Source organism: Grampus griseus (assembly GCF_964374135.1).
Source record: "Grampus griseus genome assembly, chromosome: 1".
Classification (NCBI taxonomy): Eukaryota; Metazoa; Chordata; class Mammalia; order Artiodactyla; family Delphinidae; genus Grampus; species Grampus griseus.
The window spans coordinates 97,696,352-97,709,670 of NC_139017.1; the positions used below are offsets into that span (position 1 = coordinate 97,696,352).

At 35.1% G+C, this 13,319-nt stretch overlaps 1 protein-coding gene across 2 annotated transcripts in view; it reads left to right on the plus strand.

Annotated features, from left to right (window-relative positions):
* Nucleotides 1-13,319, plus strand: part of DPYD (dihydropyrimidine dehydrogenase) — an 815,412-nt gene that overhangs the window by 342,167 nt on the left and 459,926 nt on the right. For both annotated transcript variants that reach the window (XM_082655551.1, XM_082655550.1), the window contains exons 9-10: nucleotides 6,677-6,784; nucleotides 8,507-8,676. In XM_082655551.1, coding sequence (XP_082511677.1) covers nucleotides 6,677-6,784; nucleotides 8,507-8,676 — 278 coding nt within the window. The remainder of the gene's footprint in view (nucleotides 1-6,676; nucleotides 6,785-8,506; nucleotides 8,677-13,319) is intronic.

A 13,319-nucleotide genomic window follows, 5' to 3' on the forward strand; every position in this document is an offset into this window, starting at 1 on the left:
CGTAGTTTTTATATTTTACCCAAGACAGTAATAATGATTTACATTTGAATGTTTTTTAGATTTACCAGAGTGCTTTTATGTGTACTTTTCCACCTCATTTCAGAGCAACCCTGTACATAAGTCAGAGATATCTTCGTTCCAATCAAGGCAGTTAGTTTGATTTACTGTGGTAATCATTTTGCAATATATACAAATACTGAATCTTTATGTTGTACACCTGAAACTAATATATGTCAATTATAGCTTAATAAAACATAATTAGATAAAATAAAGGAATTTGACAGCCACAGTATTCAAAGTAATTTTACCCAAGTACAGCTAGAAAGGGGATATAATGAGACTAGAACCCAGTTCTCCAGACTCCTAGGTCAGTGGTCTCTGAGGCAGGATGTTAACTAACTGCTGCAATTTGAATGATGCCTTAACCAATAGAGGGTCTTAACCTTGCTATTTCCTGATCTTGAAGCACGTATGGTTTGCGTCCATTGTAGTCTGTAGAATGAATGAGGTTAGAGGAATACCCTTGTCTTACCACAGCCTTTCATTCTACCAAATCTGTCCAACACTGACCGCTTAAATGTGCAACAGTGTGAATGTGTATATGATGGGTTAGATGAACATTTAATTTATGTCTATCCGAATGTGTCCCTTCATTATATCAAACAAAGGCTTTTAGGGAGAGAATGCAAATAAAAGGAAATGTTTATTTCACATCTATGCAAAGAGCTTTACATATATTGTTTTCATTTTACTCTCCTAACAATCCTATGATGAGGCTGCTGCTGCCCAGAAAGAATAATTTACTTGCCCAAGGTCAATGGCTAGTAAGAGCTAGAATGAGAATTTTAACACAGAAAGTTTTAGAGCTTTCACTCTTATTCAGTACGCTGTATTTACAAATGATAGAAATAAGTCAGTTGGCATTAAGATATTTTTAAAAGATTTAATAAACAAAAATAAAGAAAAACAATGGTTACACAGGGACATTTCTTACAAAGATACAACTGCATAGCTGTGGTAGATAGCCTCGTGTCCCTTAGTGAGGGTTTGTTTAATGAATCCATGTTTAATCTTCACATGTTAATATTCTTCCTCATGCAGCACCATTCCCCAAACCAGGCTTAGCAATGAGGATTGAGATCACACAACGTGCTTTCTTCTTTGAGAAGACAGCAAAATCTCAGACACAAAAGTACTTGGAAAAGTGAAAAACTTAGGACATTTGCCATCAACTACATTTTGCTGTGCTCAGCCAGTAAACTTGAGAGTAGGACATAATCAGGGGGATTTTATATGTCTACTAAAATCTTCTTATTGAAAAAGCACTCGTGTGAAATAACAAGACAGTATACCTGCAGAGAGAGTTCAGAATACTAGAACGTTGCCCATTTCCGTAAGCCCGGAACCTGAGGCAGTCTCACAATGTTCTGTGCTGTCTTCTCCACTTCTGTGGGATGTGTGAGGCTGTCTCCCGTGACATGTCTGTCTGATCACCATCTTCCGCATGACGGCTTAGCTGTCATTCAAGTGAATGCCTTCAAGAATGAGAGGCGTCACACAAATTGTTGCTCAATTCAATTAACACTGAATGAGTTGACCCAGTAAAGTAACACATGCAGACATTATAAAATCTGAGAAATTCTTAAACACATCCTACAATAGCTATGAAGACTGAGCCTTAGAGACTTATTCCTCATCTATTACTTACTAGATGATAACACAAAACAGAATATTTAATATCTTGTTAATGTTAATTGAAGTTGTGCAGAACTTAATATGAGTACAAAGAATTTACTAAATACACTGCTGTTTTATATTCTGTAGTTGTTTCAGAGGGAGGTGCTTTGGAAACAAAGCAAAGATACAGATTTCAAATAATATCAAATATTGAAAAATAACCAGCAGATACCCAAGGGGAATGCAGTTAAGAAGGAAGACATTTTAGAGAGGAATTGTGCTAGAGAAAAGAATCGCAAAACAAAGATGCAGCCCAGAGAAGCAACCAGTCTTTTCTCTACCACTAGATTGGAACATTCTGTGTTGTATGCGTATCCATAGCCTTACAGTGAAACTTAATACATATACGTTGAATGATTACTTTAGACATCACTTGTTATGTAGCAACACATTATAACAGGGCTTAATTATAACCTTATACATAGCAAAGGCAGCATTTTGAAGTTAAAGCATACACTCTACAGCCAGACCATCCAGGTTAGAAATTGGCATTACTACTTACTTGTTCTGTGACCTTCAGCGAAGTTACTTAATCTTTATGTGCCTCAGTTTCCTCATATCTAAAATGCAGATAATAATGCGAGTTGTCTTTTGGAGTTGTTTTGAGAATTAAATGAGTTAGTATATAAAAATCACCTACCTATATGTCAGGCACTTAAAACAGTGCCTATAAGTAATCAATACATGTTAAGTTAGATTTTCTGTAGTATAAGCAACATTTTATTTCTTTCTTTTCTTTTTGGAGAACTTGAAAATGATAATCTTTCAGTACGTCTTAAGAAGGTGTTCCTTTGTATACCTTTGTATAAATGCATGCTGAAACACCAAAAACTTCAGTAACTATTCTAGGGGAACGAAGAAACTATCTGGCCTCCTTGAAAGACAAAGAACACTATACGTATATTACCCTGAGCTGTTTTGTTTGTCAAATCTTTGTCAATTCCTCTTTATTCATAAACCTCCTTCTTCCCACTGAAAGGTGAATTAAAAAGTCATTTCAGTGTCATTTTGAAATCATCCTGGTATAGACACATACCTTATTTATTAATATGCCACCTACTCTCAGGGAAATCTTCCTTTGATAGATGGGTATTTGCAAGTTTCATTATCTTTCATATTTCACTTAAGGTTGCTTCATTTTTCTTCTTTTGTAGCACTTTGTTTAAATTTGCTAAGGTTTTAATACCTTACTTTGATTTAAGATTTATTCTTCCTTGCCACGGCATGTGGAATTTGAAATAAAAATTATAAACTACAGAATAATAAACCTATCTTAATATTAATAGATAGTGTTTATTGAGCATTCACTATGTGCCAGGTCCCAATGCTTTATATATATATGTATGGATAGATAAATAGATAGACACATCTATGAGAGAAGAGAAATATAATTATTATCTCTGTTTTAGAAATGCAGAGGTAGAAGATCAGAGCAATTAGTTAATTGTTTCAGGGCTCTCTAGAAAGATAAAGCCTTTAAGAGATATATAAAATAGATAAATAGATAGATAGACAGATAGATAGATAGATTGAGTGGTATGATTTATTTCAAGGAATTGGCTTATGCAATTGTGAGAGCTGTCAAATCTAAAATCTGTAGGCCAGGCCAGCAGACAGACAGAATTTGTTCTTCCTTAAGGAAACCTCAATTTTTTCTTAAGACCTTTGGACTGATTGGATGAAGCTTATCCAGATTATTGAGGTAATCTCCTTTACTTAAAATCAACTGATTATAGATATTAACCACATCTATAAAGTGCCTTCACAGTAATACCTGGATTAGTGTTGATTGGATAATTTGATGTGTGTACTTAGCTATGTACACATAAAACTAACTGTCATAGGAACTTACAGAAGATCACAATCAGATAAATGGGAGAGGTAGAACTCACACCAAACTCTGTCTGATGACAAAGACCCTGTTCCTAATTACCCAGCAGCATCATAGTTAGCAGAGAATAGGGTACTTCTGCCAGCTGGGCTGGACTGCCAAAGAGTATGTGAGCAGAGCTTCAGATACATGGTCCTAATAGATGATCTGCCACCCAGGTAGGGGAGAAGCGCTCCGTGGACACTGGGAATCTAAAAGTGAGCATGACTTGAGGTGTGGCTAAATAGGCTGCAGAGATAACCCAATCATAATCATCCCATCCAGTTACTGGCTCATTTTTCCTGTCCTCAAGCCAGTATCTATAGGTCAGAACATTTAGCTGGTGCCCTCTTGAACATTTACAGGGAGAATCTGACCCAGTAAATGTTAAATTCATTATAGTGATAAATGCAGAGTGGGGTGAAAGCACAGGAAACTCAGTTGTCCTTGTCAGTGTATGACTCAAGTGAAAAAATGAAATTTAAATTTTACCGAAGCTTTTTTCTTGTGAAATAATTCTTGCAGGAGAGAAAACATCATCTCTATGGGTCAGGTGGTGTGTTTAATACGAATGCCTTGCATTTCTTTATATAACAGTTATTTTAGCAGTGGGTCTATAGAAAATAAGCACAGATGTAAATCTCCCTTTTACCTTAACCATGGCAAGTAATGAAAAGGCTCAGATTAGGGATTAGTAAAGGAAGGATCTTAGACTTCATTCCCAGAAACTGTAGAATTCTTATCCACCACTTATATTCTCTGTGCTTTGTTTTTGATCTGTCTTAAAGGTTTTTGCTTATCACATCACCTTGAAATTGCAAAACCTTTCACATTGTTTTCCTTGTTGTGTTTTTTTAACAGGAAAATGAAGTACCATAGAACATATGCAGTCTCTATAGTATAGTAATATCAAAGGGGAGACAGGTCCTTATTATTTAAAAATATATATTTTATATATATATATAAAATGACACATGTTGGTTTGACTAATCAAATGTAGCTTAAACTACAATCATCTTTTAACAGCTTTCAAGAAAAATTGTTTTGTCATTAGAATCTTCAAGTACATATTCAGCTATATTTATGTAACTGTAACCACCCCCATCTCAGCCCTTTGAAAAGAATTACATTAATATATATAACCACACATTTATGTAATAGTTTCCATGTTACAAATAGACTAAGGGATATTCCTCTGTGTCAGAAAATGAAGAAATAAAATTATCCCCATTTTGTTTATAGAGAAGCCAGAGCAAAGACCAGTCAAATGACTTGCCTAACTTTCTTAGATAATTAAAATCATTTTTAAAAAATGGTCTTAAAATAACCTAAAAACAAAGGGCAAATCTTTTGGGGGGGGGAGGAAATGAAAGAGGTGCTAGACAGGAAAGAAAAATGTTTGATTTAATTTGAAGGGACAGCAGTGGTTTATTGCTGGCTATGCACTCAATCCACCAGCACCTTCAGTTTTCAGGTCAGATACAGTATCAACCTTATCGCACACAACAAACTCATCTCCTGGGCCATGCTTTTTACTCTGTGTGTCTACCAGCAGCTACCATTGGCTTTCATTTAACTATGAAATAAACTACTATTTCTCTGGAATGGCCTATTGGTAGACTGAGATTTGGATAGTAAATAACATTAAACTATAAATTTCCCCCTTATGGAATTGAGATGAAAAGCTTTCCTGTAGTGGGGTGAAAGCTATCAGATTTGCTTCATTTGTAGTTTGAAAGCATTTTAACCAACTATTCATATTCTTTTCAAAATGTTGGCAATTATTTCCTAACTAGTTGATACATGCATGTTATAGAACATTTGGAAAATAAGGAAATAATTTTTAAAAACCCAGAATATCCACAATCCCACCACCAGAAATGATTACTGTTCAGATTATATAGTTTATATATTTTTATAAAACTTAAATCATACTATACACAGTGTTTTATGTCCTGCTAGTTTATTTAACACTGTATTTTGACTACAATCTGTTACCACATTTTTCAAATGTTTGTTTTAATGGCTGCATTTTGTTCTGTCATTTTTTCATGTCTTAAAGTAAAACTGGATTATTCATTCTGTTGGCATTTTGATATTCCTCCACCCTTTCTGTTTCTCTCTTATCTTTTTTTTGCACTGACCATTTTTGTACATCAAACCTTTATTTGCATGTCTTAGTATTTTCTTATGATAGATTCAAAACTGTTTTTTAGAATTAGGCACCAGTTTCTACCAAATTTCTACCAAAAGAGCATAACAAATCTCATCTTTAACCTTGCCATATAGTGTAATTTTCTTAAACCCTTTACTTTTTAGTAGAGGAGAAATCATATCTCATTGTTTTAACTTGCAGCTCTTAAATTACTAGGGGATTTAAGATTTTTGGTGCTTATAAACTATGTTTTTTGTTATCCCAATTTTTGTTACCCTTTGCTTATGCTTCTATTGAAAAGTTAATATGTTCCTCATTAAAACTGAGAAATGTCTTTATGTAGAAAAGACATTTTATTTGTTAAAATATTCTTCTAGCTAATCACTTGGCATTTAATTTGTTTATAATATTTTTGAAGTGTAAAACTAGCTGAATTTTTGTGGTAAAACACTTTTTTTCCTTCGAAATTTTTTAGTCTCCCCCCACCCCCTTAGAAAGACCTTCCATATTCAGGAACTAGATAAACATATATCCATATTTTCTTTTAGGTTTTGTGATGAATTTTTTATATTTAGCACTTTAATACACCAGAAATTTACTTTTATTTATGACATGAGGAAAGAATATAACCTGATTTTCCCCTTAACACTGTATGTGAGTATCCATGTTTCTGTATATGTACATGTGCACATGAATGTGTGATTTATGATGTATTCTTAGTTATGTATTAAAGGTATACTCTGAGGTCTGTTACATTGTGTTATGTACATTCTTTTATGTTAATTTGCTTATAGATTTTTTTTCCTCTAAGAACCACATTATCTTAATGATTACAGCTTTCTACTTTCTTTCTAATAGTCAGTAGAAAAAGTCAGTCCTCCTTCTAATGACATTTTATAAATTTTTTTACTTAGGTTTGCCAGAACCCAAAAAGGATCACATCTTCCAAGGCCTGACACAGGACCAGGGGTTTTATACATCCAAAGACTTTCTGCCACTTGTAGCCAAAAGCAGTAAAGCAGGTATCACATACTGTCTTCTGTTTCTAATGTTACCTATGTTGTTATGTGTATTATGAATATATATTAAGTCCAGGCTCAGTAGGAAATTGTCCAGATCTCCAGTTCATCCTTTTATAACACCAATGTAAAATGAAAAAAAAAAAAAAATCTGACATTACTGTTAGCCAGAATCATCTATTTGTCCATCCTCCCAATCAAACATCATCATAAGGATTTTTCACTGTGTTGTATACAGGTCTAAACTGCATTATGAAAAGTTGCTTCAAAATAAGAGTGTCCTTAACAAACATCAGAAGATGTTCTTAAAAGAAAAGGCAGGAACTTCACTTTGGGAACTGTTTTATTTTTTTGTTTAAAATAGGACAAGTGATCATGTCTTCCATGATTTGTATCCACACCAGCAGAAAGATTCAGTCTCTTCTTGAACCACAGTTTTATGAAATTAAAACAAAACACTTTGATGGATACCCTAATACCTAGTCTCTGTGTGAAATCACTTCACACACCAAAGGAAGAACAACTGGAAGCTATGCCTGTCCTCTGCTTTGACTGGGCTAGAATCATCATCTTAGTCTTAAAGAAGCTATAATATATTCACTAAAACCCGATAGTCAAACTCCTTTAAATATATATTTTTAAAGAATTCTGAACTTCAGATATTCTAACATCAGTTACATATGGAAAAGATAAGAATCTACATTTATTCTCCTAAAATTGAAAAAGATTAGAAACTTTCTCTCTTAGATCAATCTGTAGACCTTTACAGCTAAAGTTGTGTAACATCTTCATCCTCTTCCTTCCAAGAGAACACGATGCTTGCTAGGGAAGATCATTGTACACATAGCATGTATTTGAGAATTACAAAAGGCTAATTATGTAATCCCAAATACAAACTCTTTCAAGCAAAATGATTATGCTATCTGTGGTGCCATTTCAAAAATTATAGTAATTTATCTTGTCAACAGTTTTATTTAATCCAATAATACAGCGCTACCTAATACATAACGAACACCTGCATTTTACTTTTTAAAGAATCTTCATGTGGACATCAAATATTCATATAAATGCTGTTGAGAAATGTTCACTTGGAGAGTCATATTTCTTTTATTGCTCAGTTTTACAAACAAAACCAGGAAAAAAGCAGTGAAAGGGAGAAAGTTTTATTTTAACTATTTCAAGAAAATAGTTCTCAGAAATTCTTCAGTTACATAAAGGGAACGTATTCAGCATGTTAATTTTCCAAATTTACTAAATATACTATACAGCAGGGCTATATGTTAGAAATCTTATAAGATGATTTCTAAATAAAAGGTTTTAATGAAATATTGCAAATTATTAACTCAGATCACAAGGATCACTTTTTTTCTTCTAACAAACAAATTTAATGACAATAAGTTAAAAATACATATCACAACTTTGACAGAGTTTAAATTGATTGATTCCAGTTTATTATGACCCAAACTCTTCAAAATGTGTTACAGCTATCCTTCTAGAAGGAAAAAAAGAAGTTAAAGGTATTGACTATGAAATTACATGTATGAGCATATTTTTAAAGTGGGAATAAAACTGTCTTTCAATGAAGCAGAATAATTTGATAGTGACACTCCATCCTCGAAAACTGCAAGATGCAATTTTACACTGCTTTGAGTACAAGTATCTTTTGAGCTGTCATGCAGAAATGGTTTCTCTACTTGAAAATGGGGTTTTCCTTTCATCATTCAGGAATGTGTGCCTGTCACTCTCCATTGCCATCGATACGGGGAGCCGTGATTGTACTCGGAGCTGGAGACACAGCTTTCGACTGTGCAACATCTGCTTTACGTTGTGGAGCCCGCCGAGTGTTCATCGTCTTCAGAAAAGGCTTTGTTCATATAAGAGCTGTCCCTGAGGAGGTAAAATGGAACCATCAGAAAATATGGAGTTGTCATGCAACAAATTTTAGAAGATGTAAAACTGTTAATATGCAGTCTCCTAGTTTAAATCATTAGAATGTTCTTCAGATTGTGAGATGCACATTTAAAAATTTCTGGGTTACCCATAGTTGCTTTTTCTAGTACAGACATTCAAAGTAAAAGAAAATTATTTTATAATACTGATTTGGAGACAATGAGAAGTTTATCTTTGTCAATACACAAGTGCTTCTTGTGTATTGTATTCTCAGGGTTAATATCTTTGAAAGGTACTGTATTTAACTAGTAACAGTGGAATGTGCTAAGTCTTGCATATCCAAATACTAGATACTCTTCACAAAATATATGGATATTAATTAGGAGAATGTGGTAATTAGAGACATTCGGAATTTTCCATAAGTCACATTTACAAGCTGCATTCAAAGATATCTATATCTATATCTATGTCTATCTATATATAGATATAGATATATATAATACTTATAGTTAATTCATTCTGCTATGAAGGCAGTAGAATGAAGAGATTTCCATTTATTTCTTAAAAGAGCTCTAATGTAAGCATTACTTAGAATTAATAATTAGTTAACTTACTAAAAATGACAGATTTAAAATCATTTCATTCTAACAGGTGACTGGTGACTAATCTTGGGTGAAACATCAGCTGGGTACATGTACCACAGACTTCTCAAATTTTAACGTTAAGGAAGATAATGCCTTATAAAGGGTATTAGTTCTGAGAACAAGAACCAAATGTATTTATAGAAAGATAAATTACTCATTTTATCCAAATCAGTATTATGAATTTGATTTGCTTTAGAATGCCTGAACATATTTGGAGTCTCTATTCTAGGAAAGAATTATAACTGTAGTCAATAGGTAATTTGTCACATATAGACTAACCACATTACAGATCAATCTCACTAAAATATCAGAGTCACCATTGGTTCATGACTGAGTTAAAAATGTCAACTTTATTCTCCAGGTTTTTCTCCATCCACTCTACCCTTTCAGACTTTTCCAAAATCCAAGGTGGAGATAGTCTTGTAATCATAGGAGCTTTTTTCTGGAGCACCATTTATTTTACTTATTATTTATTTATTTAATTTATTTTTTAAAACATCTTTATTGGAGTATAATTGCTTTACAATGGTGTGTTAGTTTCTGCTTTATAACAAAGTGAATCAGTTATACATATACATATGTCCCCATATCTCTTCCCTCTTGCGTCTCCCTCCCTCCCACACTCCCTATCCCACCCCTCTAGGTGGTCACAAAGCACAGAGCTGATCTCCCTGTGCTATGCGGCTGCTTCCCACTAGCTATCGATTTTACATTTGGTAGTGTATATATGTCTATGCCACTCTCTCACTTTATCCCAGCTTACCCTTCCCCCTCCCTGTGTCCTCAAGTCCGTCCTCTAGTAGGTCTGCATCTTTATTCCTGTCTTGCCCCTAGGTTCTTCTGACCATTTTCTTTTTTTTTTAGATTCCATATATATGTGTTAGCATACGGTATTTGTTTTTCTCTTTCTGACTTACTTCACTCTGTATGACAGTCTCTAGGTCCATCCACTTCACTACAAATAACTCAGTTTCGTTCCTTTTTATGGCTGAGTAATATTCCATTGTATATATGTGCCACATCTTCTTTATCCATTCATCTGTTGATGGACACTTAGGTTGCTTCCATGTCCTGGCTATTGTAAATAGAGCTGCAATGAACATTTTGGTATATGACTCTTTGTGAATTATGGTTTTCTCAGGGTATATGCCCAGTAGTGGGATTGCTGGGTTGTATGGTATTTCTATTTTTAGTTTTTTAAGGAACCTCCATACTGTTCTCCATAGTGGCTGTATCAATTTCCATTCCCACCAACAGTGCAAGAGAGTTCCCTTTTCTCCACACCCTCTCTGGAGCACCATTTTAGGCATCAGTTAGTACAAACTTATCATGGTACAAATAAAAGGAAAACAGCCATACTGGAGTAAAGTGACTTGCCTAAGATAAAAAAAACAGAAGCTAATTTGATTCATCTTTGTATCCTCATGCATAGCATAGGACCTCAGCAAAGAATAAGTGCTTGAGCAATATGTTTTGAACTAAATATTTTAAATCTTATTTTTCTAAATCTAAAGTCAGAGAAGTTTTCATTATGAAAGGCTGCATCTTGAAAGTTGGAAGGGAAGACACCCCTGAATGGCAATGTCAGTTTACTTCATGCTTTATATTATAGCCATCATCCATTGGCAAGGGTCACTAGAAATGAGTAGTGGCTATTTCTTCTGCATAAGTAGAACACACGTAGACACACAAAATGAGACCAGATAATTAATTACTTGAGAAGGTAGAAGTTTTGTTTGCTTGTTTGTTTTTTTGTTTGTTTAATCAACCTACATTTATTGAGCATCCACTGTGTATCAAGCACTGCTTTAGGCAATTGGAATACAGCAGTGAACACGTCAGATAGAAATTCTTGCCTTCATGGAGCTCATACCTGGTAAGGAAATACACTCAACCAAACAAATAAATTGTCACATAAATGTATGTTGAACAGTGGTTAATGCAATGGAGAAAATAGTTGAAATAGGAGTAAACAAAGTGTGAATTTGGGGAGAGGCTATGGTGGAAGAGGAGACAGGACTTGCCATTTTATTTTATTTATTTATTTATTTTTTTTTTTTGCGGTGCACAGGCCTCTCACTGTTGTGGCCTCTCCCGTTGCGGAGCACAGGCTCCGGACGCGCAGGCTCAGCGGCCATGGCTCACGGGCCCAGCCGCTCTGCGGCATGTGGGATCTTCCCAGACCGGGAACCCGTGTCCCCTGCATCAGCAGGCGGACTCTCAACCACTGCGCCACAAGGGAAGCCCAGGACTTGCCATTTTAAATGGGATGGCCCAGGAATGCCTCTCTAATATGATGACTTTGGGGATAGAGATGAAAACATTGAGGGAATGTAGACATTTGGGAGAAAAAGGTTCCATGTCAAGGTAAATGCATTCACCCTTGACTGAGGAAGGCTGTTGGACTTCTAGGAATAGAAAAAAAAAGTAAGCGTAACTGGAACAGAGTATGAGAGGATAGTATGTGGCGGTATGTGGTGAGGTCTTGTAAGTGTTCATAAGGTCTTTAGTTTTTACTGAGTGAAAGAGGAAACAACTGAACTGTTTTGAGCAGACAAACATCAAGATCTGAGTTAAATTTTAAAAGGACTGCTCTACTGATAATTGACTAAGGGGATTGGGTCAGAAGCAGGGAGGCTATTCAGGGGCTAACTGTTAAAGCGGCTGCATTATAGGAAGGAAAGGATCAGAGTCCAGGCATGGCTCAGTCAGAAGGCCAAAGCTTGGTGGGATGAAGTGTGTTTATCAAAGTATTGGGAGGAAGCAATGGGTTGGTGGGATAACTTGTCGTATGCCTGCAGTTGAGCTTAGTGGAACTCAAGCGGATCTGGGGCTTAATTAAAACTAGAAGAACAAATGTTTGGATGCTTATTATTAGCTTACAAGAAACTAAAATGTTTACATGGTCTTAAAACTACTGAGCTGTGAGCTCTATGAGAACGGTGCCACGATCATCACTTTTTTCTTCCCCTGCCTAGCACAATGGATTCCACATAAAAAGTGTTCAACAAATAATTGTGGAATAAATGTTTTCTGGAGAGAATAAGCATCCAGGGCTTCTAGCATTAAAAAGGCTCATAGTTTCCAAGTTAGATAAATGTAATTACTTGATTTGGTATACATCAAAGAGGCCCAAGACATGGTAGTGCTAACACTTATGAAACTGGTAAGTCAATATCTTCTACTTCAAGATACAGGTTTTGAAAGAATGTTCTCAGACAAATTTTCAACCTATACGAAGAATTTAATATCAAACCCAATTTCTTGGTATTTCTTCTATTCCTCCTATGCTTTTTACCCCCAGTACACACAAACTGCAATCACACTGGTTTCTTTGAAGTCAATGAAGATTGATAAAGTTTTTCTCAAATATGTATATTGTTTATTGGGCTTTGGCTCTTTGATGGAATTTGGAAATAACATATTTTGTCTGTTGGTAAAAGGCCTCTCTGTCAGGCATGCCAGCATGTATATATCCAAAGCTGTGGTCTAATTCTCAAATGATTTTTGAAGGGGGAGGCAAATACAGAACAATATAAAGTTTTCCCATCATTTAGTGGCAAATATGAATTATTACATAGGCCAGTTAGACTTAACAAGGAATTGTTACATGGTTAGTAACAAAGAACCATATAATTAGATCCAGAAATGTTTTAATCTACTAAGTTAGGAGGCACTACTAATAGATTCTGCAGTGACAAGCGCATCCCATTTCTCTAATGCAGTGGTTTTCTTACTTCAGTGTGCATCAAAATCGCCTGGAGGGCTTGTTCAACACAACTTGCTGGGCCCTAGTCCCAATTTCTGATTTAGTAGCTGTGGGATGGGCCTGAGAATTTGCATTTTTAACAAGTTCACTGGTGATGCTGAGGCTGCTGATCCACTGCTCTAGTGTATCATCAATGTAGTTTCCAGCTGTCTAATTAGAGCCATAAGCAGTGTGCTGTTTGGGGGCACTTTCCATCTTAGTTAAGAAAGCATTAATGCTACAGGATATAAGGTTT